Source organism: Lithobates pipiens, unplaced genomic scaffold, assembly GCF_037356315.1.
Source record: "Lithobates pipiens isolate NorthernLeopardFrog02 unplaced genomic scaffold, aLitPip1_a1.2 Scaffold_25, whole genome shotgun sequence".
Classification (NCBI taxonomy): Eukaryota; Metazoa; Chordata; class Amphibia; order Anura; family Ranidae; genus Lithobates; species Lithobates pipiens.
Genome location: NW_027507787.1, coordinates 64,604,697 through 64,631,575, shown reverse-complemented (window position 1 = coordinate 64,631,575; position 26,879 = coordinate 64,604,697). Strand labels below are relative to the sequence as shown.

General features: G+C 42.0%; 1 protein-coding gene across 1 annotated transcript in view; it reads right to left on the bottom strand.

Moving 5' to 3' along the window:
• The window catches only part of COL13A1 (collagen type XIII alpha 1 chain), a 237,971-nt gene that overhangs the window by 89,156 nt on the left and 121,936 nt on the right, over positions 1 to 26,879 (bottom strand). Inside the window, exons 16-17 of the mRNA XM_077454564.1 lie at positions 11,742 to 11,804; positions 7,791 to 7,817 (exon numbers count right to left, since the gene is read on the bottom strand). Of these exons, the coding sequence (XP_077310690.1) occupies positions 7,791 to 7,817; positions 11,742 to 11,804 (90 nt within the window). The remainder of the gene's footprint in view (positions 1 to 7,790; positions 7,818 to 11,741; positions 11,805 to 26,879) is intronic.

The following is a 26,879-nucleotide window of genomic DNA, read 5'->3' as shown; positions in this document are numbered from 1 at the left end:
GACAGCCAGAAGTGTGCCATATTTCTTAACTGTGCCTAGTGCAGCCAGGAGCTTTTCAATACAGTCAGGGTCAGTCAGTTGTACATGTTCAGCCAAGAGACAGTACAATGCAGCCTAAGGTTGTGCAATACCACTTATCATCGGGTGTTCGCTGAACAGCGAATTTTATGAGGCATTCGCAGCAAATTTGAGCGCCACATAATGTACTGCAAGACCGTATTGCTGTATGATGACTGGCCAAAGCTTACACCTGACCTGCATGCTTTGCCCAATCACAGCACGTTCCTCAGCGAGAGCCATAATTGGCTAAAGGCAGGGTGCCTTTGGCCAATCATGGCTCAGGGGGACTAAGTCCACGCCCCACACTATATAAGGCTGCTTAAACAGCGCCCATATAGTGTGTTATAGTGGATGGAGATAGAGAGATTAAGCTAGATTAGGCAGACAGGTTATTTAGTTAGCGGCAGTGTATTTGATATATATATATATATATATATATATATAGTCAGACTAGTATATATATATATATATATATATATATATATATATATATATATATATATATATAGTCTTCATTCAACGTAGCCTATATATGTAGTGTAAACTCTATATTCAGTCAGTACAGGCAGTGTATTTGATATATATATATATATATATATATATATATATATACAGTCAGACTAATATATATATATATATATATATATATATATATATATATATATATATATATATATATATATATATATATATATATATATATATATATATATATATATATATATATATATATATGTATATATATACTCTGCATTCAGCGTAGACTATATATACAGTGCATTCGGCGATGTACAATTTCTAATACAGTGCAGGGGGTGTACACAGTATATAATACAGTGTCTACAGTTTCAAATACACTTCAGGCAGTGTACACAATATATATATACAGTGTAGTGTGGTGTTAAAAAAAAAAAAAAAATACCCATCATGTCCGGAAGGCCTCCAAGTAGAGTTAGATGCTCACAGGCCACTAAAAGTGGGCAAGCAGCCTCTGAAATAATATTTAACAGTAGGGACCGTTCCTGCCCCCAACAAGAGTAACTGTGAGAGGTTACCATATTCTGCCACCACCAATACCTAAGGCCCAATTTTTCAGCAGAGTATATTGTGCAGTGCGTATAGTATATATACTGCAGTTCAGAGTATATAGTTCAGTCCGTATAGTATATACACTGCAGTTCAGAGTACATAGTGCACTCAGTGTAGTATATATAATACAGTGCAGGGTATATAGTGCAGTGTACAATATATAATATGGTGTATTGAAGTGGTTAAGAATTAAGAAAAAAACGGCATGAGTTCCCCCCATCCATACCAGGCCCTTTGGGTCTGGTATGGATTTTGGAGGGGACCCCCACACCATTTTTAAAAAGAAATTTGGAGTGGAGTTCACCTTAATTTTGATACCAGAATCGAAGGCCCTGGTATGGACTGGGGGGAACCCATGCTGTTTTTTTAAATGATTTTTTATGTTATTGGCGGGATACATTACAGCCGTGAGCAATTTTAAATAGCATTTTTTCCTTTAGAAATATCATTTTGCTGTGGTACTTTTCTAAACATTGCATTGATACCAGTGATGGTGCATCCATAAGGGTGCACGGGCACCGCCCCTTCTCTCCAGCCACCCCCTCTATCACCAATAGATAGATTCATTGCATGCCCGCCGCTGTCACCCCCTATTCAGGCCCCCAGGCACCTTTTTGGGTGCTGGGTGCCTTAATTACAGCGGAGGGGGATTCTTTTGAAGTACCTGATTAAAGCCATAGGCTCTAATAGGTGTCAAAAAAGGTAAACAGCGAGCACCATGCTTGATGCTCGCAGTTCACACCACTGTGTAAGAAAAGCGAATGAATATTCGCTTTCCTAACACTAAACCTTCTCTCTGTCAATCAGGTGCTCGGGTCTGTTACCTGTCACTTGATTGACTGAAACGACAGGCGCTGTGATTGGACGCCTATCAGGCATCCAATCATAGGCGAGGACGGGAGGAGAGGATGGGGGAAGAAGACATCAAGGACATGGAGAGGCAGAGGAGCATGGAGGACACTGTCCGTTGCCGTCACACATTGCCCCACAGAGACAGGGTAAGTGCCAGGCAGACAGTGGGCAGGGGAACAGTGGCAGCATTCGATGGGCACAGTGGGGGCATTTAATGGCACAGTTGGAGCATTTAATGGGGCACAGTGGCTGTGTTTGATGTGCACAGTGGCAGCATTTGATGGGCACAGTGGTATTGTTTTATGGGCACAGTGGCTGCATTTGATGGGCACAGTGGTGGCATTTGATGGGCACAGTGGCGGCGTTAGATGGCACAGTGGCTGCGATTGATGGCACAGTGGCTGCGTTTTATGGGCACAGTGGCTGTGTTTGATGAGCATGGGGCAGCAATTGATGGGCACAGTGGCTTAGTTTGATGGCACAGTGGTTGTGTTTGACGGGCACAGTGAGGCTGCAAATTTGTATTTTTTCCAGAATTTTTCAGTTTGTTTACGCCCCCCGAAAAATTTTGAGCACCAGCCGCCACTGATTGATACATGTCCCCTGGGGCAGTATCAGGGTCCCCAAACACTTTTTATGGCAATGACTTGTATATAAGCCTTTAAAATTAGCACTTTTGATTTTTCACGTTCCCATAGACTTTAACAGTGTTCGGTGTTCGCACAAATTGTTTGTCAGTTCGCAAGTTCTGGTGCAACTTAAACCGGGGGAGGGGGTGTCCGGCTCATCCCCAGTGCAGAGCAGCCAGAAGCCTAGCAGTCCTCAAGTTCTACAGTTTGGTTATCCCTATCCAAAGGGATATTCATGTTCAGTAAAAATATAATTTCCAAGAACATTCAGTGGAAGAATGCCAAAAATGCCACGTGCCTGGCTGTACATGTGAGTGGAGGAAATAGGGACATTTATCAGTGGCTCCTGCAGGGGTAGTGCTACACATACATCATAATTGTATGTCTGTTGTTGTGATGTGTACATACTCCTCACTCCTGACCTTTACCTCCTTATTATTATACAGGTTTTATATAGCGCCAACAGTTTGCTCAGCGCTTTGCTCAGCGCTTACCTGTCATGCATACACGCATACAATACTGTACCTTTCATAGTGCCATGATAAAACACATAGTCATAGATAAAAAATGTGAACAGAAAGGCTATGGGGGTACCACATCCTAGATAGAATTTACAAAAACAAAGAACCAACATGACGGATTATCAAGGTACCATTGAGGAATTCATACACATAATACTTTATAATAAAATTATTTTACAAAATACCATATATACGGTGTATAAGGCGACCGGGCATATAAGACAACCCCCTAATCTTACAGTTTTGTAAGCGTTTTTTTCCTGTACTTACCGTATATAAGACGACCCCCCCTTCCAAGGCTTCCGACGCTTGATATTTCTTCCTTCTTGCTGGAGCTGGAGCTGGCGCCATATCCTTCTTCCTGCTTTTGCTGGAGCCAATCACGGAGAGCGATGTATTTTATTAATGAATACAAAGCCTGCCTGCATTGGCAGAGGCTGTAACATCATCAGCCCGTGCCTCTCTGACTCTCAAAGCCAATCTAAGCAAGCTACAGAGTAGGCTGCTCGGATTGGCAGAGGTTGTTACTCCAATCCGAGCAGGCTCTGTATTCATTTGAATACATCGCTCACCGGGATTGGCTCAGCGGTATATACTGTATGTAGCCGAAGCTACATACAGCAATACCGAACACTCAGCAGGCACCCGAGGGTCTGACCTGGCGTATAAGACAACCCCTGCTTTTTGGCCAGTTTTTTAAGTGTAAAAGGTCGTCTTATACGATAGAAAATACGGTAGAAAACAGAATGTTCTCTTGAGGTTCAACATTGGTAGTTACAGTATATTTCAAAAAGATGGTTGACGCGTTTCACAAAATCGCTTCCTCAGAACCAATTACTTATTGACTCGTAACCAGAGAACCTTGAGTACCATTTTCTCCAAACTCAAGGTTTCCTGGTTATAGTTGAGTCAATAAATAATTGGTGTATGCTGTATGTAGCACTCTAATGCTGTATGTAGCACTCTAACTACCAATGTTGAACCTCAAGAGAACATCCTAGTGATTTTACAAATGTTTCCTAATTTTGTAAAATAAATTTATTAGAAAGGATCATGTGTATGAATTCCTCAAAGGTACTGTGATAATCCGTCATGTTGGTTCTTTGTTTTTGTAAAAAAACATGGTTATTTGAGACACATGGCCATTTTCATTTGCAAAATGATATACTGTAAAGCCAACAGTGAAGGACTTCTTAAGCAGGGAACACTGTCTTGTGGGTCTAGTGCTTTCCGATCATCTAAGAAGATATTTTTGCATAGACTATAGGTTCAATTCACCTCAATAAATACATACAGCCCTCATTCATGCCCAGCATAGGTAAGAAGCCATATATATTGGTGGTTAATCAATGCACAGGAGTATTTCCCTGTGAAATCCTTTGTCCATAGCTGCTCTCACTTGCGTTGTGTCTGAACAGCTCCATTTATCTGTAGTGATGAACTGGACCTGTCATATGTTCACAAAGCCCACTGAGCTACTGAAGAAGTGCAGTAAGGGGAGTCTGCACAGTGCAGCTCATTGCTCATCTGAAGAAATGTAATTGATTTACTGACAATTCAATTTTTACCTTCTAGGACTGTGACATGTAAAGCATTAACTTGTCATTTTTCATGATGTTTGGATTGAGGCCAAGGAGAAGAACTACATTTGTGTATCATCGTGCTGTCAAAGTGAACCAACTAGATTAAAGTATTTTTAAAGTCGGCATCTTCTTACAGAGATATCTATTATAATCTTCATCTTCTAAATCCTGAATAAATCCTTCCTCATCAAATTCCAGATACTGCACTGGTGTCTAATCTTCATGATTTTTAAATAATGATGTCATCTTCTGTTCAAGGTATATAGCAAAACCTCATAGTAATTAATGATAAAATACAAAGAAAACTTCAAAAACAGCAATAGTTATATATGGATTGTAAAGGTCAAAAAAAATAAAAAATACTTACTCTCATTATAACTTTGATTAAGCTATTTTGGAATGTTCAAAGATATCATTGCCATGCTAGTACAAGCAGTTCTAATTATTACACCTTTAAGATACCGTCTAATGTGGTGTTAATAGAATTTACAAGTTTAAATGGCAGATAATAGCATATAATTTACTGTATACTTGCTGGGAGGCTATTACTCATGTCCCTGAGCAGGTATTTATCAGTTTACAGTTAACATTTTGGTTACCTACATACAGTAAAGAAAAAACATTTTAATGAGCATCTTAAGACCCCTTTCTTCATCATAGTTAGTCTAGAATAAACATTAAATATTTATATTATTAATTGCAAGGCCATAGGTATGTTGAAATGAGCCTGGCCTAAAATATTTCTAAAGTAACAACAACAACAATGGCCATTGTATTAGGAAGTGGAGGTTCTTGTTTTAATAAAATTTTAAGTTAAATGTTGGGAAAGGGGCCTAATCTCAACTTGGGCAAAAGCCAAAAAAATATATAAATTGTTTGGGGTTCTAAGTAATTTTCTAGCAAAAATACTGATTTTAACTTTTAAACAACACATGTCAGAAATAGGCTTGGTCCTTAAAGTGATAAAGGAGTCTAAAGGATTGTTCTTTTTTTATAAATAACAAACGTGACATACTTGTCTGCACTGTGCAGCTCGTTTTGCACAGAGTGGCTCCGAACATAGTCTTCTGGGATCCCCCAGCGGCTCTCGCGGCTCCTCCCCACATCAGATAACCCCCTAGGAGAAGTGCTCTGCTGAGGGGGTTACCTTGCGGGCGTGCTCCCGAGTCCAGCATTTGCATCCATAGACACAAATTCTGGACTCGGCCCTGCCCCATGGCAACTGCATCATTGGATTTGATTGACAGCAGCATGAGCCAATGGCTGCGCTGCTATCAATCTATCCAATCAAGAGCCGGGACCCTGTGGAGAGAGGGACAGCGCGTCCCCGTCAAACAGATGAAGGGGCTTGGGTAAGTAAAATGGGGGGCTGGGGGGCCGGTGACTACCAGATGTTTTTTCACCTTAATGCATAGGATGCATTAAGGTGAAAAAACACGAGGGTTTACACCCCTTTAGGTGGTTAGTTAGACCCCCTATACCCGTGCAAGGGCTGTATTTGCCTTTATGGGGATGTACTTGTAGTCTGATTCATGTCACAGCCGCTGCTTCCAATTTGACAGCAGTACAGGTCCCCGAATGTACACTGCGTTCGGGGACTCGCACCCAAATCCAAAGCTGTGGCATTCCCAATTGACATGAATGGGACTGCTTGAACTGGGATGCACAGAACACCGTGACCCCCCCTCCCCATGTGGGCAAACATGGCCTATGCACAGAATTACCCTTAAATATGCCCATGTGAACTAGGCCTTACAAAATACAGTTGAGAAACATATAAAGTAGAAATTCTCTAAGCACTAATTGTATTAAAATAATAGTATAACATAAATGAGTTCTGCTAACACAAATTTACCTTCTCTGAAACCTGCACCAACAAGTGTGGGTCAGAAAAATACATCAGCTTTTTGTCTGTGACTGGCAGCTCTTAGCTGGGCCCAGTGGCGTCGCTAGGGGGTGGCTTTTGGGGCTATAGCCCCGAATCTGGAGCCCATAGCCCAGAGTCTCTGCAGGGGTCCCCAAGGGGAGAGGATGCTCTCTGGGGACCCTGATGTAAGGGGGGCTCTCTGGGGACCCTGATGCAAGGGGGAGGCTCTCTGGGGACCCTGATGCAAGGGGGGGCTCTCTGGGGAACCTGATTTTAAGGGGAGGCTCTCTGGGGACCCTGATTTTAAGGTGGATGCTCTCTGGGGACCCTGATTTTAAGGGGGAGGCTCTCTGGGGACCCTAATGTAAGAGCGGGCTCTCTGTGGATCCTGATGCAAGGGGGGGCTCTCTGGGGACTCTGAGGTAAGGAAGAGGTTCTCTAGGGACCCTGATGTAAGGGGGGCTCTCTGGGAACCCTGATGTAAGTGGGGGGCTCTCTAGGGATATACACATACATGTATATTACTGTATATACATATATATGCCCACCCAAGCGTATGACTTTCTTTATTATGCTGCCATGGGCTCTAGCCCTAGATCTTTTGTAGACCTAGCAATGCCCCTGGCTGGGCCCATGTAAGCTGTATGTTCAGTCAGTGGAAAGGATGGACACATATCATTTCTGAGGATGTTGGCTACTGATTTTGCAATAGCTATGTGTTTTAAAACAATATCCTGCTTTTCATTAGGTTCTTCTTTAACGTAATATGAATTGTAAGGTTTTTTAATGACAAATTAGAAGCAGCAATGTTAACCAAGCATAAAGTAAGTTGAATTTGAAACAGATGACCAGAAGCACAAAGATATTATTGCAGGTAAGTCTGAGCACTATTGTGTTTAAGCTAACAACCACAAGTTAAAACCCACGATGAAAACTGATCTTTTTTTTTTCAAAGACTTCTATTAAATCCCAGCTGTCATAACAGATTTCTTTCTTTCTTTCCCACTCTGCCTTCAGTTTACAAGATGCAGACAATAAGGGTTATTTGCCAATGTTATCTCTAAGGTTCACATCGGTAAATAACCCTTAACCGGTGTTGTTACATTTCTGAGAGTTTTCTTGTTTCCCAAAAGATGGATACAGGCATATACACCTTCATACAAAATAACAAGATCAGAACAAGACCTACCTTCTGTCCCACCTCGCCCTGATCGCCCTGTTATGTTACAGAGAAGAAAGAGAGGAGATAAAAACACAAAGCAGCAGACATGAAGGACAACTCGTACAGTTAGAGCAATACGATCATGAAAGGCTGAACAGAGGTCTAGAATTCAGCATTATTTCCTAAGCAATAGAAAAGTCTCCACAGAAAATAAAGCACTTGGCCGCATGCGATTCACTGTATTTGAACAATGTTTGCAATGAGTGCTTAGTATACAAACAGTGAAAGTAAAACATGCGTGTGGGAATGCAGGTGTACGTCGTGCCAGCAATGTGTTGGGTTAGTGCCAGAAAGCCTTTTAAAACCTAAGTTTGGAAACAAAGTCATGCATTTATCATTATAAAGCACTTCTTTAAAATTAAATTTAGATCAATGTAACCTTCATATCCTTTTAAGCAATTCAGCAAATGTGCTAATGTGAAAAAAAATTAGATGAAAGGGAAAGTGAGGCTGTTGCCTTTAGCAACATCGGGCTCCAAGAACTAAATTCTAATATCATTAAAAAAATGGCAGCTGGAGTGTACATGGTGGTTATGGACAACAGCCCCTATTTTCCTTTCATCCAGATTCTGTAAATCATTCTCTGAGTACATATTTGCACATTTTAGAGTATTTTGAATTATAATTGCTTGTTACAAGTTTCTATATTATGCATTAGTGATGGTGAGCAGCCATGTTGTAAAGGTAACAAACAGAAGGTCTAATGGTAACTAAAGGATAATGAGATCAATGATGTACTAAGCATGCCTAGAGCATCTTACTTCAACCTGCTAATTATGAATAATTTATGAATTAGATGGGAATTAGATTGAAGTTGAAGTATGTCCTATATATAGGCCTCTTATTTGTGTTATAAGTGGTATCTAAAGAACACAATAATGCACTATGGCATGAAAAGATCTACAATCTTGCAATATATTTCTATAAAGCTCTTTGAAAATCGAATCTCAATTTCTCTATTTACGTTAAAAAAACTACTATGAAATATACAGTACACAATGAAGCACCCTCAAGCAGCCAGAAGGTGCTTCGCTTTACTATACTATTTTATACTTCTACAGAGGTGTAATATTAGGTTACACGGTGGCACTGTCGCAGTTGTAAAGGATGGGCCGATGCTCAGCTTCCTTGCTTTGCATTACTACACAAAGGGGTTAATTTGCCAAAGACAAATAGTCTGTTCACGTTGCAAGGGGATTTTCCCTTAGCTAACTCCATGTGGTGAAAATTCCCTTTGCAAACAATTAAGTGCAAAGAAAAAAAAATGCATTTTTCCTGGCACATGATTGGGTGATGGAAGTTAGCAGAGATTCACTTCATTTGCTAAACTAAAGGAAAATTCACTTGCAAGGTGAACAGCCTATTTGCCTTAAGTAAGGCCAGTCATAGACGGTTCGAATCCCAGCCAGTTCAGCATGAGATTTGAACCGTGTGTAGGCAGGCTGAATGTACCAAGTTGATTGATTGATCAACCAGCCTACCTGATTCACTTGTGTTTATTGCTAGCCGCTGCTATAGCTACTAGCAATAATCACAGTTTTCTCCTTGCAGGGATGGCTTCCAATGCCCCCCCACCAGCAGAAGACAATTGCTTGGCAGGAATTCCCCTGTCAGCGTGTCTGTGTCGATGGGGGAATCATTGCAGAGGTTGCAGGAAAGAAATTTGCAGCATCTATGGCCTGTCTAACTCAAACCCCAAAGGCTGTCGTTTACTGACCCTTTTTATCATGCAAGTCTAAAGAAAATAGACTGTACACTATTCAAGGGAATTTTTCCTTAGCTTAGTAAAGAAGATGAAGTTCTGTAGACTTCCATCATCCAATAATGTGTAAAAAAAAAATGCATTTCCTTACATGTGTTTAGGTATTTTTTTTGCAAGTTTTTTTTGCTATGTGACAACTCCCTTGAAAAGTTTACATTTACAAGTCAACTGACCCTTCAAAAATAATGCTCTGATTATGTGGTTGATAAACCAACATCTGTTAAGCGCTGTCTTTGTGATAACTAATTTACCCTTTATCTGGTTACTAATCTACAAATCTTTTACATTAAATACAATAAAATAAATATGGACGAGCAAACATGTTAATGCCATGCAGGGCAAAACAACAGATTCTTCTTAATGCCAGCCCCTGCAGCAGCATACAATCACTTTCCCATTTGCTCCACCACAACACCTTTCACTCAGGAAGCGAATTGCCCTAGCCGGTGCTTCTATGTATGGGGGAGCATGTGACTCACCCCCCATCTTCTCATGTACCGGTGATGGTGTTTGGAGACTAGGTCACTCAGACAACCAGCATTGGTACATGGGCGTTGATAGAGAATTGTCATCCCTGTGTAACCACGAGCCTGGGACCTGGAGCTTACACAGGCTTCAAGGCTTCTTTTCTTTGCTCACGGAAGCAAATGGATTTATGAAGGTGTGAATTGGGAAAAAGTATAAAGCAGCTATAGGGGCAGCTGGCATTAAAGTAAACTGATAGCTTGGATGTGCATGGGCAAAGCACTAAGTCTATTTTATGTAGAAACTGCTATGAACACTCATAATGCGCTCACTAGATATACATTGACCATTTCATGAGAACCTGTCAGGTTAGAAAAATAGATGCTGTCATTACTGACCTTTTGTAATAATATGGATGTAAAATTGTCCTAACACATGCTAGTTCCACGTCAGCGACTTACTCAATAGTGGAGCACAGACAAGAATAGCAGCCCTGGAGCCTGCTCCTTGAAAAATAAGGCAGAAATGGCAGCTCCAATATTTCTATCCTAGCATATTATTTTACAGTAACTTAATTTAGCAGCAAGCGTCTGCAAGTAAAGGCTGCCGTATGACAAAAAGCAGAGGCTGCAGAAAAAGTGCATGCTATAAATGGCATTTTCAAGCCTTTTCCCCGATTCAGGATATGGAGAAAGGGCCCTCTACTAGTTTAGTAGAGAAAAAATAACACATCTTTTTAGATTATGATTATGTTCAGTTTACAGACACTAGGTGCAAAGTAGTACCTTATTCAATTTTGTGTTAGTTCAGAGAAAAATTAGATTATCAGTGTAATGTCTTGTGGCCATGAATTATGGGTGGTAATTGTGAAATAACAGCTATAGGTAATACGAGGGAAACAATGGCTGACCAAAAAACAGTAAAGACCAACAAAGCAATCAGGCAGAAAAAATACACCAACAGTGGCGGGGACAAGACCATCCAGCGCCCAGGGCAAAGATGCCCTTAGGGTTGGGGTCAGGGCACCCACAATCCTACAATAAACCATTGCGCCCAGGGCAGCCACCCCTTGTCCCAGCCCTGCATACCAATAAGTTTAGTACTAAAACACAAAAAGGTTGATTTACTAAAACTGGAGAGGGGAAAAATCAAATCTGGTGCAGTTTTGCATAGAAACCAGCTTTTTTCAATTTTTTTTGTCAAATCTTAATTGAACAAGCTAAAGTTAGCAGCTGATTGGTTACCATGCACAGGCGCACCAGATTTTGCACTCTCCGGTTTTAGTAAATCATCTCCAGAGTATACAGTACAGCATATCTTAGAAAACATTATTTAAAATTCTAATCTCTTCAATTACATGCCAGGCAAATAGGAGCATTTTACATCTGATACCTTTTTAAATTGTAGAATACAAAACATAGCATATATAAAATTTTTGGAAAAAGGTATCCTCATGTGATAGGCTCAAAGCAGTTCCCATTCACAGACACATTGCTGATGCAAATATGATCAGAAGAATTATCATGGTAAATCCGCAGATATGAAAAGCTCCTGTCTAATAAGCTATGACCTGGTTATTTTTAATTCAAAAGATGCACATTAGCGATTATCAAACTGCATGCAATATTCTTGCACTACATACACACTTGAATCATAAACCTAGGAACAACAAGCAACATTTGTACTAATACCTTTACACCTGCCGGTCCAGGAAGCCCAAGTGCCCCTGGCAAGCCAGCTTCACCTACTTCCCCCTAACAACAGGAAATATGAGTAACAGAAAAAAGAATGTACTTAGGATTTAGAACTAAAAAAAAAAAAAAATATATATATATATATATATATATATATATATATATATATATATATATATTACAAACTTAGTAATGAATCAATTACAAAGTACAATTACTGCCACATAGAATTTCATAAAAGGCCAACTCTAGCTTTCTCTTGCTTTGTTGCTCAGTATGCCATGAGAAGCACTGTTACACTAAACTGTCAGTGACATCTAACAGCCAATCAAATATGTGTAATGTGAGCTGAAATTCTATTTAGCACTAGAAACTGTCTTAAAAGCATAGTGCATACTCGGAACTACATAGGCTTTTTTATACTCTACTGTATATAGCTACATTGAGAATAACTACTTCAAAGAGAATTACAACTGGGTGGAGGGGGTTAAAAGGAGTGTAGCTTTTTGAATGAAAGGGGATTATAGCAGACTGAATATAACAGCTTTTAAAAGGGAATCTATAGAGTTTTTAATGTTTACACGTGTATACAGGGCAGTTGGTTTGACTCAAGGTCAGTAATGTTATCATTATCAATGCATGTTCATGTTTTAATCACCTTGCCACATCTACCCTCTACACAAATCTACCACTCCAACATACACAAGCACTTTTTCACACAACCATATCCAAATCTTAAGACCACCTTGGATCTCACACTTAGAAGGTACAAAGATATTGCTACATGTGTGGCCAAGTTTTTTGAGCTGTTCACCCCTGAAAAAGTTTAGTTTGCCCTAAAGAAAAGCAAAGTCCAAGAGTCCACCATATAAACTGGTACTGTATATATTTTCCATCACCGAATATGTTTTAATCAAACATAGTCTAATGTAATTTGCGCTACCTATTTAATGTGCTCATATTCACATTCTGCATGAAATATGGTCTCAAAACCATGTAGGTCATTTAGGCATTAATAAGTAGAATGGTTTAGGGCAAAGGTCTTTAAACTTTTCAAACAAAGGGCTAGTTTACTATACTTCAGACTTTAGGGCCTGGATTGTGGCCCAGCATGCATCAATGGGAATTAGCATGGCCTCAGGGTTTGTGGTCAGTAGGATGAGTAAAACTCCATCATTTGTTTTAGTGGGAGTAATAGTACCCCATCATCTATATTTGTGGAAGAAATAGCACCCCATAGTTTGTGTGAGTGGGAGGAATATTGCCTTATATTATTGTCAGGAATAGTGTTCCAAGGGCCGAATAAAGGCTAGCAAAGAAGCCACTTCTGGCCCTCGGGGCAGAGTTTGGAGACCCCTGGTTTAGGGCATGTAGAGTCCATATTGTCAGACAGGAGCCTTGTAGATATATGATATTACGCATTATTCAGAAGAATAAAAAATGTCACAGTCCATCCAGTCTTCTGTCCATGTACATCTAATAACTTAATTATTGTTGCAACAAATTAAGCAAAAATGAATAATAAAAAAAAAATGTATATTACCCATATACAAAGTATATCCTGTAAATATTGTAAAGGAAGACATACATTTGCAAATATATTATTTTTAAATATTTAAACTATTTCTTAGAACCACAAGCAAATCTAAATGTCTTTCCTATCACCTATGTCTCCCTCAACTCTCACCTACAACTAACACTTGATCTAACCATTAAATGACTACTTAACCACTTTCAGACCGGACCAATTTGCTGGTCAAAGACCAGACCACTTTTTGCGATTCGGCACTGCGTCGCTTTAACTGACAATTGCGCGGTCGTGCGACGCGGCTCCCAAACAAAATTGACGTCCTTTTTTTCCCACAAATAGAGCTTTCTTTTGGTGGTATTTGATCACCCCTGCAGTTTTTATTTTTTGCGCTATAAACAAAAATAGAGCGACAATTTAAAAAAAAAACGCATTATTTTTTACTTTTTGTTATAATATATATCCCCCAAAAATATATAAAAAAACTTTTTTTTCCCTCAGTTTAGGCCGATACGTATTCTTCTACATATTTTTGGTAAAAAAATCGCAATAAGCGATTATTGATTGGTTTGCGCAAAAGTTATAGCGTTTACAAAATAGGGATAGTTTTATAGCATTTTTATTAATAATTTTTTATTATTTTTTTTTTACTAGTAATGGCGGCGATCAGCGATTTTTATTGTGACTGCGACATTGTGGGGGACCCATCGGACATTTTTGACACATTTTTGGGACCATTGTCATTTATACAGTAATCACTGCTATATAAATGCAGTGATTCCTGTGTAAATGACACTGGCAGTGAAGGGGTTAACCAGTGGGTGGCAGTGTAGGGGTTAAGTGTTCATAGGGGCGTGTTACTAACTGTGGGGGGGTTGGGCTTTCATTTAGTGAACACTGATCTCTGCTCCAATCACATGGAGCAGAGATCAGCGTCACTAGTTGCTAGGCAGAATGGAGAAATGTTGTTTACAACGGCACTTCTCCATTCGGCCGCTCCGTGAGACGATCGCGGGGATGCCCACGGCGATCGAGTCCGCGGGTCCCGCGACCGGACTCACGGGGGTCCCGACCAGCGCGGGAGCGTGCTGCCGGCGGCGCGCTCCCGATGACAGGGCGGCAAATTTAAAGGGACGTACATGTACGCCCATTTGCCTGCCCGTGCCATTCTGTCGACGTACATCGTCGTGCGCTGGTCGGCAAGTGGTTAAAGAGGAGTTCAAGCCTGTTAAAAATCCAAATACTGTAGCTGCTGACTTTAAATATAAGGACACTTGTCCAGGGAGCCCACAATGTTGGCACGCAAAGCCGACCCGTCCATCGACTTTGAGTGCTGGCTCTGGCATCCTTCGCAGCCTTTTTCCTTCTGCGCATGTGTGAGTTGCGCTGCCCTTTCTGAATCTGGCTCTGTCTTCAGAGACCCGTGTGTCTCCCAGAAGGGGAGGAGGAGGAGGGACCGTAAATTATGTAGGTAACCATGGCGCCATTACACAGAAGTGAGAACAAGTACCGTTTTTTTGGTAGATATCCATTCCCCCCTCCCCCCCAAAATGTGGCAGCGGAGGGGGCAGATAAGCAGAGGGGGCAGATAAGCAGAGATTCCACTTTTGGGTGGAACTCTGCTTTAATCTGCCATTTAACACTGCAATTAATTTTACTCTAATTCTGTAAATTAGCCTACCCTATCACATAGTTCCAACCATGGCACTACCTGCCTGGACTTTGCATGTTCTCCTTGTGCTTGCGTGGGTTTCCTCTGGACTGCTGGGTGGAGGAGCAAAATTGGGCAGTGGAGGACTGACAGCAGAAGCATCTGTATGTTCAACTGCAACTTTATACAGAGACAATGAACTTATGCTGGCCATACACTATACGAAAAATTGGCCGAACCTATTTTCGGAAAACGAACCTTCTGCTGTCAGAGCAAACAATACTGTCATCATGTAATGACCGATAAATCGTTCAGTGGACATAAATGAATACATTTTCCGTTCGTTTTTTGTACATATACCTAGTGCAAACAGTTTGGATGGGGAGCACATTAACCTTTCAATTTATTGTTCGTTTGGCAGAAAATTTCCAAACTTGTCCTTCATATTTTTCGGCTCTAAAACGTCCCAACGATTATCGATTTTGTGCTCATTAACTGACCGAAAAACAAACGAACTGGCCAAATGACCGAATTTTTGGCCTATTTTCATATAGTGTATGACCAGCATTAGTATATCTATGATGAGATGAATTATGCTGCTATTATCTAAATTTTTAGGCTAATTAATATATGATATCACATACAATGCTCAATATACAAAGAATTTAGCAAAGACTAAAATATGTAAGATCTCCCCAGTGCAGGCAGGGAGTCAACTGTCTGTCTAATGTGCCATAACAGATCACATTAGTGTTTAAAACAGCATGATAGGCAGCAACCCCTTCCGACTGGGAGTATAATTAGCAGCAATAGTTTTCTTAGCATTTAGGTAAAATGCTTAGCCATCAGTCTCATCCGGAGACCATTACCCAAATCAGTGTAAAGTGCGGACTGTGGAATATTAGATTTGCAGATATTATACAGAGGAAAATATGAGCTTAAGTCTGTGCTTGCAGGATCCCATGTTTAGATTATATAAAGAAATCACTTGTCCAACAGTACTAATTAGAAGAGCTCTTCTTGCTAGCATGATATATGCTATCAGGACCGAAATAAATAAATACAATGTATGCCTTAACTGATATAGTATATTTCATTTCCAGTAATCAGACTTTGGAAATGTAATAATTATGATGAGAGAATTCATTAGAGACAAATAATAATTCCTTCGTTCCCTCTCCACCATGGCAATATCACTCAGCATGTTCTTAATAGAGAAATAACCACAGATACTTGATTTATCCAGATAAGTGATATAGTAGAACTATAGGCAAAACTTTTATTTTTTTTCATTTTGGATAGAGTAAGAAAGGGTTATACCAATGCTAGATTTTTTTTTCTGCCATCTGTGTCCTATTTCAGAGAGTTACCTCCACTTCCTGTTCCAGAGCCAAAACAGGAAGTGAGAGAAAATCCCTGTAAATTAACCACTTAAGGACCACTCACTGCATATATACCGCAGCCCAATTGCATGAAACGGCATACCCATATGTTGTTTTGTGCACGGCGGGGGGAGACGAAGCACGGGTCCAGCGACCGCAATGTCTGCTGGCCACCCACGGTCGCTCCTCAGATAAGCAGAACAAAGCAGATCCCCATTCTGACAGGGGAGTACAGAGAGACTGTCTGTTCCTAGTGATCGGGAACAGCGATCTTTCTGTACTCCCAGTCAGTCCACTCCCCTCACAGTTAGAAACACCTCACTAGGACACACTTAATCCCTGGATTGCCCCCTAGTGTTAGCTCCTTCCCTGCCAGTGTCATTTATACAGTGACCAGTGCATATTTTTAGCTCTGATCACTGTCACTGATCCCAAAAAAGTGTCAAAAGTGTCCGATCTGTCCGCCGCAATGTCGCAGTCCCACTAAAAATTGCTGATCACTGCCATTACTAGTAAAAATAAATAATAATAATAATAAAAATGCCATAAATCTATCCCCTATTTTGTAGACGCTATAACTTTTGCCCAAACCAATCAATATATGCTTTTTTACCAAAAATATATAGAAGAATACATATTGGCCTAAACTGATGAATACATTTTTTTTACATGTTTTTTATTGGATATGTATTATAGCAAAAAGTAAAACATATTGTTTTTTTGTTTTTTTTCAAAATTGACAGTCTTTTTCTGTTTATAGGTAATCAAATACCACCAAAATAAATCTCTAATTGTGTGAAAAAAATTACATAATTTTCAGTACAGTGTCGCACACCAGCGCAATTGTCAGTTAAAATAAAGCAGTGCCGTAGCACAAAAAATGGCCTGGTCATTAAGGGGGTGAATCCTTCCGGGGCTGAAGTGGTAAAGAGAATACTTTACGGCTCACCAGATCACCAGAACTAGTGTACCCACTGGAAGATTTTCCCTGTATTACTTTTCTGGAGAAAACCCAAGATGTAGGACTTTCTTTTACTTTCAATTATAATGGTGAACAAGACAAATAGACAGAATGAATCTCCCTAATGAAGAGCACCAACGGCAATAAAATCTGGCAGGTGTTCTAATCCCTCTACAATCTATCCAATCTATCCAAAACGAAAAAAAAGTTTTGCCTTTATTTATACTTTATATGTAGTATAGTGATACATATCATTACCTCCAAATCCCTTCATCTAAAGTCCCAATCTTCCCTTGATACCTATCTATGCAGAGCTGCGCCAGATTTAGCATGCTCCAATTTTAGTATACCAACAAACCGCGTGCCTTCATAGCAAGCCGCTTGCTATGGAGGCACACAAAGAAGAGGAGGAGCCAGGATCGCTGATGAGGGACCCAAGAAGAGGAGGATCAGAGTCGCTCTGTGTAATACAGTTGCACAGAGCAGGTAAGTATAACATGTTTGTAATAAAATTAAAAAAATAAAAACTTTAGTAACACTAAGTTTGTATTTGAGAACAGTTTGGGGCATTACTAAGTTCCAACTGAATTTCTTCAAAGGTGCAGTTGATCTGGAGTTAACCTGCATTTGACCTCCTGTTTAGCTGCATTAAACTGCTTTAAAATACTTCAAGCTACTTTTGTATGGTGTTAAAAGCAGTCCTGCTGCAAATAAAGGCTTGTGTACACAGTTCCTTACTGTAAGATTCAGGTGATTTGCCAAGATCCCTCTGGATCCTCTAAAAGATATATTATTAGACAAGCTGCCTCTGTCTTGCTAGATGTATCCTAAGTTCTAGACATGTGCATTCGTTTTCGTCCGAATGCATTTTCGTCCGAATTTCAGGTATTTTCGTTTTCGTTTTGACAAACGATAACGAAAGTGCAGATTCCGAAAAACGAAAGATCCGACATAAATAAATGCTTTTTTTCGTTTTCGTGGTTACAACAGTTCGATATAGAATAGGAGATTCGAAGTGACCGTTCGATATAGAATAGGAGATTCGACGTGACTCCATATGTCTATTGAACCTGTGGTCGAATGTGCCTAAGTTTCGTTTACCTCTATTAGTCCTATTATATAGAAAAGCTTCGACAGAGAGTAAATATTCGACATAGAGAGAACAGAATCGACAGAGAGAAACGATACTGGAATTGGGTGGGGGAAGTAAATTAAAAAAAAATAATGATAATATTCGACGGGATCGTTGCACGTTTATAATAATATTCGACGGGATCGTTGCACGTTTATAATAATATTCGACGGGATCGTTGCACGTTTATAATAATATTCGACAGGATCGTTGCACGTTTATAATAATATTCGACGGGATCGTCGCAACTATACGACACTGCAATCGTACATTTCGGCAATCGAATGCTCCGCCTATAGGCTATATAGTTTAGCAGCTCCATCGAATCTTCTTTATCCATTCGACAGATACCATAAGCCTTCCAAGACAGATTCGACCGTAATTCATGTGGATTTTCGGACGAATGCAATTTTTGCACGAAAAACGAAATAAATAAAAACGAATTTCGGGAGTAACTAAATAAATAAAATTTACGGACGAAAACGAAAAAACGAAACGAAATATTCTAGTCTGCACATGTCTACTAAGTTCTATTATGCATTGCTTCAGTAACTGCCAAGTATGTAAACTTTCAGTAACAGTAAAATTAAATCTGTCATGAGAATGATTTATGATACAATAAATGAATACAATCTTTGCACCACTATATAAAAGTAATATGAGGGGAAAAATGAAAATAATTTGGTGCGAAATAACCAACAGAGGAATTCTCTCTATTAATCTAAAATACAGATAAATGGAAGTAACAGATTAGCACACCATCAGTACATTCATTTTTTTAATACTAATGTACCTAAAGGACAAACATTTGTGTGTGTGCATATATATATATATATATATACCGTATTTGCCGGCGTATAAGACGACCTTTTACACTTAAAAAAACTGAGCAAAAAGGAGGGGTCGTCTTATACGCCGGGTCAGCTGCTGGGATGCCTTCTAGATGTCCGGTAATACTGTATGTAGCTTCGGCTACATACAGTATATACCACTGAACCAATCCCAGTGAGCGATGTATTCAAATGAATACAGAGCCTGCTCGGATTGGAGCAGCAATCTCTGCCAATCCGAGCAGGCTACACACAGTAGCCTGCTCCGATTGGCTTTGAGAGTGAGGCGCGGGCTGATGATGTAACAGCCTCCGCCAATCCCAGCAGGCTTTGTATTCATTAATAGAATACATTGCTCGCCGTGATTGGCTCCAGCACCAGAAGGAAGAAGGAAATGGCTGCAGCAAGAACGAAGAAGAAGAGGGATATGAAGCGTCGAAAGCCTCGGAATCGGGGGTCGTCTTAAACGGTGAGTACGGGCAAAACATTTTAACTGTGCAGGTTTTTAGGGGGTCGTCTTATATGCCGGGTCGTCTTATACGCCGGCAAATACGGTATATATATATATATATATATATATATATATATATATATATATATATATAATATCAAAACAGCCACATCATCTATAAACAATGCTGTACATATACCAAATAATTATATGCATCAGATGCATCATAAAGCAAAGTGTCAGATAGGAATACAAAGTATAAAGCAAATAACGCAGTATTACCTCAGATAATAGCATAGGGGAAGGGATAAGGTGAGATCTAAAAAATAGGGATGTTTCAGGCTACAAGACCCCTTCTACAGTAGACACCTACACATAGATCTCTGCTGAAAAATGGGTCTTGTATCCCGAAGTGTCGCTGTGTTTGGGACTTACGATCTTCTTCTCCATGGGGTGTTATCTGGGGTCATTCCGCTATACTGTATACTTTGTATTTCTATGTGATATTTTATTTTATGTTGCATCTGACACCCACATGCACAAACATACACAAACTTTCTTTTCTTTTGGTAAATTAGCATTAAAAAAATGGAATGTATTGATTGTTTGCTAGTTTATTGCTTTTCATTTATGTGAACAATATGAGTGCTGCTTTTACTGACCTTCTTTCGGGAAATTCTAGTTTTCTCATTGTTATACAGACACACAATCCTTACACATATACAGTTTATATCTGCACACCTGTTCTGGGTCAGTGACTCAAAATATTGAAGCACGAAGGTTAACATGACAGCTAGGCAATCAGAAGAGGTTAGCACTGGGGCCTCCGCATTTCTTTCATGACAGGCTTGCTTCAGGCAACCATTGGATTATCATGAAGTAGTTAATTTTAACCCGCAGTAATAAATCTTGGAATCTTCACAAATGTCTGTCCTGAAAATCATTAAATTCATTCCCTCGTATACCGCCCATGCCCCATTGTTTGCAATCATGCCTGATAATGGGTAGTCTATTTACTTCTATTGTTGGGGCATTCATGTAGACGGTAGTTCCACATGCTGCAGGGCACGGGCACGGTGAAAACTAGGGAAGACTGAGTTTCAGCCAAGCACTTGGGTAGACAAATGTTATCAGGGAGGGGAGAGGGGGACATACGGAAGCATGTGATTAATTATTTCAGTGTTCCTTTTGTAAGGGTAAAGAATGCCACAATATCTACTACTTGGGCAAAAATATAATAGGCACACATCCATATTGTCTTTCTTTTCCTAGAAAGAGCTTTGTCATCTGAGTTAGTCAATGTTCAATGGCTTAAAGCCATCTGATACCACATACAGTGTAATGTAATACATTCCTTTTAATCTGGCATGACCTGTTATTAACTATTTTATCTGTAAGTGTAGAAATACACCCATATTTAGATTGTATTAACAATTAACTTTTCCATGTCATTATTTCATGCAAGCTGGCTGTGGATTCACAAGTGGGACAAAAACATTCCCTCCTGCATTGAAGGGTCCTAAATCTGTCCTAAATGCACTTCACTGTAATACTGAGCAGTACAATATCAGTCACAGCTAAACGAAAGGAGGTACAAAAATGTACCCCTGCTCACAATACAGGATAATGCCCTCTACACACGGTCGGAAATTCAGACGGAAAAGGCCCGATCGGATTATATTGTCGGAAAATCTGATTGTGTGTGGGCTCTATCGGACTTTGAGAGCAGGATCTAAAATTTTCCAACAAAAAAATCAGATCAGACTTTTTCCAATCATTTGTAGAGAATTCCGAGACCAAAGCTATTGGCTACTAGCCTCTACGTAGTCCTGTTGTACGCAACGAACATCACCACTAGGGATGAGCCGAACACCCCCCGGTTCGGTTCGCACCAGAACTTGCGAACGACCCCCGCGTTCGGCACGAACGTTAGAACCCCATTGAAGTCTATGGGACTCGAACGTTCGAATTGGAAAGTGCTAATTTTAACGGCTAATATGCAAGATAGTATGCTAAAAAGGGTTTGGCGATCTGCCTCCTGCCTCAGGGGACATGGGTCACTGCAAAAAAAAGTTTTAAAAACTACCGTTTTGGCGGGAGCAGTGATTTTAATGACGATTAAAGTGAAAAAAAAAAGTGAAATATTCCTTTAAATATGGTGCCTGGGGGGTGTCTATAGTATGCCTGTGAAGTGCCACGTGTTTCCCGTGTTTAGAACAGTCCCTGCACAAAATGACATTAAACGGAAATAACACCATTTAAAACTGCTTGCGGTTTTAATGTTATATCTGGTTCCTGCAATATGGTTGAAAATCATTCAGAAAAATGGCATGGGTAGCCCTCCCTGCCCATTACCAGCCTATTTGGGTCTTGTACGCACATTAAGGGGAACCCTGTACCCATATTAAAAAAAAGGAAATGCGTGTGGCCCCCAGGCCCTATATACTCAGAACAGCAGTATACAGGCGGTGCAAACAAGACAAGGACTGTGTAGGTTTGTTGTGTTAAGTTGAATCTGTTTGTCATTTTCAACCGGTACATTTTTAAAGTGTAGCTCCAGTCAAAAAAAATATCTTTAAGCTTTTTGAAAAACATAGGGAAGGGTTATCACCCCTGTATAATTTGTTTTGTCGTCCATCTTTTTTCATCTCACTTGCTGTTGTCTCCTTCCGTTTGCAAGTAGGAGATGTTTGTAAATTGGATGTTTGAAAGTAGGGGCCTGCCCTATATGCTCTGCAGAAATGGCGGAACAAGGTGTTGGTTTTGCAACAACATTGTAAGCCCTCAAAGTGACTCTTGGTGGCTGCTGGAGCGCCCTGCTGTGAACGATTATATCAAGAATTGTAATTACATGCCATTGTTGAACAGTGGTAGAAAAATTGACCTTTGGTGGTTGTGGTGCTGGTGCCACAACACTATAAGTCCTCACAGTTACTCTGGGTGGGCACAGGAAGGGGCCCTCCTGTGAAATATTATATCAAGAATTGTAATTACATGTCCCTGTTAAACAGGGGCAGAAAAATTGGGCCTTAGGCACTGGTGCCATCACACTGCAACCTCTGCCATACACTCTAGTTTTTTTGCAGGAATTAGCCCTGCTGCAAAGCATTGCATCAAAAATTTTACTTAAACGCCCCTGTTAAACAGGGGCAGAAAAATTGGGCCTTAGGCACTGGTGCCATCACACTGCAACCTCTGCCATACACTCTAGTTTTATTGCAGGAATTAGCCCTGCTGCAAAGCATTGCATCAAAAATTTTACTTAAACGCCCCTGTTAAACAGGGGCAGAAAAATTGGGCCTTAGGCACTGGTGCCATCACACTGCAACCTCTGCCATACACTCTAGTTTTATTGCAGGAATTAGGCCTGCTGCAAAGCATTGCATCAAAAATTGTACTTAAACGCCCCTGTTAAACAGGGGCAGAAAAATTGGGCCTTAGGCACTGGTGCCATCACACTGCAACCTCTGCCATACACTCTAGTTTTATTGCAGGAATTAGCCCTGCTGCAAAGCATTGCATCAAAAATTGTACTTAAACGCCCCTGTTAAACAGGGGCAGAAAAATTGGGCCTTAGGCACTGGTGCCATCACACTGCAACCTCTGCCATACACTCTAGTTTTATTGCAGGAATTAGCCCTGCTGCAAAGCTTTTCATCAAAAATTTTACTTAAACGCCCCTGTTAAACAGGGGCAGAAAAATTGGGCCTTAGGCACTGGTGCCATCACACTGCAACCTCTGCCATATACTCTAGTTTTTTTGCAGGAATTAGCCCTGCTGCAAAGCATTGCATCAAAAATTGTACTTAAACGTCCCTGTTAAACAGGGGCAGAAAAATTGGGCTGCTGGCATCACCCAGAACCAAAAATGTTCTTCCAACATATCAGCGGAGGAGGAAGAGGATAGACAATCAACATAACAGGACAGTCACTCAGCATCAGCATAGGCAGTCTTGAAGGGATGTGGTATTTCAAAAAAAATTATTCGGTTACATCAGCTTCAGGTGCTTGGTAGCTGTGGGTGATCCAAGACTGATTCATCTTGATGAAGGTCAGTCGATCAACTGATTCGGTGGACAGGCGCACCCTGTGATCGGTAACGAAGCCACCAGCAGCACTGAAGGTGCGTTCCGAAAGAACGCTGGATGCAGGACAGGCCAGTAGCTCAATTGCATACTGTGCAAGCTCTGGCCAGTGATCCATCCTCAAGACCCAGTAAGCCAGAGGATTTTCAGTGGGAAAGGTGTCCAAGTCTGACCTTGCCCCTAGGTATTCCTGCACCATGTAAATTAGACGCTGGCGATGGGTGCTGGAACCAATCATACCTTGGGGCTGCGGACTAAAAAATTGTCTGAAAGCATCAGTCAGACGGCCACCTTCTCCACCGCTCCTTCTGACTGATGCCTCAGCAACACGTTGTCCAGGACCAGGAGTTTGTGACCTCCCAGTCTCTGGGAACGCGTTGCACAGAGCTTTCTGCAAGGCCTCCCGGAGATGTCTCATCCTCTGCTTCCTCTGCGATGGCAAGATAAGGTCGGCAACCTTACCCTTGTACCGTGGATCAAGGAGAGTGGCCAGCCAGTAATGGTCCCTCTCCTTGATCCGAAGAATACGAGGATCCTTCCGCAGGCTTTGCAGGATCAGGGAGGCCATGCAGCGTAGGTTAGCTGAGGCATTCGGTCCGGAGTCCTCTGGGTCACTAAGGACAACATGATCCGCAGCTACCTCCTCCCAGCCACGTACAAGTCCACGTGTTTCTTGGGACTGTAAATCATCCCTATAAGACTGCTGCTGCTGATGCTGAGTGCCAGCCTCCACCTCCATGCTGACACAATCATCCTCCTCCTCCTCTTCCTCCTCCTCACCCTCTTCCTGTGTGATGGGTGGCACAGCAGGAACACTGTCTGGATAAAGGGGGCCTTGAGAGGCAAGGAAGTCCTCCTCTTCCTGCCTCTGTTCTGCCTCAAGTGCCCTGTCCATTATTCCACGCAGCGTATGCTCCAAGAGGTGGACAAGAGGTATAGTGTCACTGATGCATGCACTGTCACGGCTCACCATCCTTGTGGCCTCCTCAAACGGTGACAGGACAGTGCATGCATCCCTGATCATGCCCCACTGGCGTGGTGAGAAAAAACCAAGCTCTCCTGACCCTGTCCTGGTGCCGTAGTCGCACAGGTACTCATTGATGGCCCTCTGCTGCGTGTGCAGCCGCTGCAGCATGGCCAATGTTGAGTTCCATCTGGTGGGCATGTCACATATAAGGCGGTTCTTGGGCAGGTTCAACTCCTTTTGGAGCTCAGCCAGCCGAGCACAGGCATTAAATGATCGGCGGAAATGCACACAGACTCTCCTGGCCTGTTTCAGGACATCCTGTAAGCCGGGGTACCTGCCCAAGAACCGCTGCACCACCAGGTTAAGGACGTGAGCTACACAGGGCACATGGGTCAGTTGTCCCTGTCGGAGGGCGGAGAGGAGGTTGGTGCCATTGTCGCAAACCACCATTCCTGGCTTAAGCTGGCGTGGCGTCAACCACCTCTCGGCCTGCCCCTGCAGAGCTGACAAAACATCCGCCCCAGTGTGGCTCCTGTCCCCCAAACAAACCAGCGCAAGCACGGCATGGCATCGTTTTGCCTGCGTACTTGCGTAGCCCCTGCAACGCCTACGGAGCACCGCTGGTTCTGAGGACAGAGCACTGGAAGAGGCCATGGAGGAAGAAGAAGAGGAGGGGGTGGAGGAGAGAGGTGTGTCACAACCAATAGTAGCATTTTGGAGGCGTGGTGGCGGAACAACCTCCAATACTACTGCACCTTGTCCTGCATCCTTCCCAGCAGCCAGAAGAGTGACCCAATGGGCCGTGAAAGACAGGTAACGTCCCTGTCCATGCCTGCTGGACCATGAGTCAGCGGTAATATGCACCTTACCGCTGACCGCCCTGTCCAGCGAGGCAAGGACATTGCCTTCCACATGCCGGTAGAGAGCCGGAATTGCCTTCCGTGAGAAAAAGTGGCGTTTGGGGACCTGCCACTGAGGAACCGCACATTGTACAAACTCACGGAAGGGGGCCGAGTCTACCAACTGAAAAGGCAGCAGTTGAAGTGCTAGCAATTTAGCCAAGCTAGCATTCAACCGCTGGGCATGTGGATGGCTGGGAGTAAATTTCTTCCGCCGGTCCAGCAGCTGGGGCAGGGACATTTGTCTGCTATAATCGGACGTGGATGTACCACTAGCAGAGTTCCCGGAAGCACTTGGCTGTGACACACCTAATTCTACACCTTCATTCCTCTCAGAGCAGGTTTCAGAGAGGACTGAAGGTCTAGTGGGGTTGGAGATGCCAGCTGATGAGGAGCAAGGAGAGGTCCGCTTTGTTCTTTGGTGTGGGTCTTTGAGGTATGCTTGCCAACGAGCTGCATGGCAGGTCAACATATGTCTGGTCAAGCATGTGGTGCCCAAGCGGCTGATGTTTTGGCCACGTGAGATACGCTTGAGACATATGTTGCAAATAGCAGCGGTGCGATCTGATGCACTCGTCTCAAAAAAGGCCCACACCAAAGAACTTTTAGAATAACGCGCAGAGGAAGCGCTCTGCGCAGGCGGAGCTCTGCGGTGTGATTCAGTCGGTGTGCTGCCCCTAAGCTGGCCCCCGGAGGGCATCCTGCCTCGTTGGACATGTGCCTCCTCCTCCTCCTCCTCCCTCCTTCCAGGCACCCACGTGGAGTCAGTGCCCTCATCATCCCCTCCCTCTTCATCGCTGTAGCAAACCTGGCAGTATGCTGCAGCTTGTGGAACATGACTGCCAGATTGCTGTCCTTCTTGAGCATCCCCTCTCTCTGTGCTCACGCTACTGCCTTCCTCTAGCTGAGTGTCATCATCAGAGCCCACCAAACACTGGGCATCCTCCTGGAGCATGTACCCAACACTGTGCTCAAAGAGTTCAGGAGACTCCTCAGGAGGACGTGGTGGGTCTAGGGAAGGAGTCACTGATGATGACATTGAGAGGAGGGACGACGATGTGTTAGCAGCTGCTTTTCTACTACCCTGAGACTGGGTGAGAGAGGATGAGGAGGATGAAGAGGGCTTGGTCATCCACTCTACCAAGTCGTTGGCATGTTGCGGTTCAACATGTCCAGCTGCAGAAAAGAAGGACAAGCATGTCCCATGGCCACGTGCTGATGACAATGCACCGCGTCCCCGACCAGCACT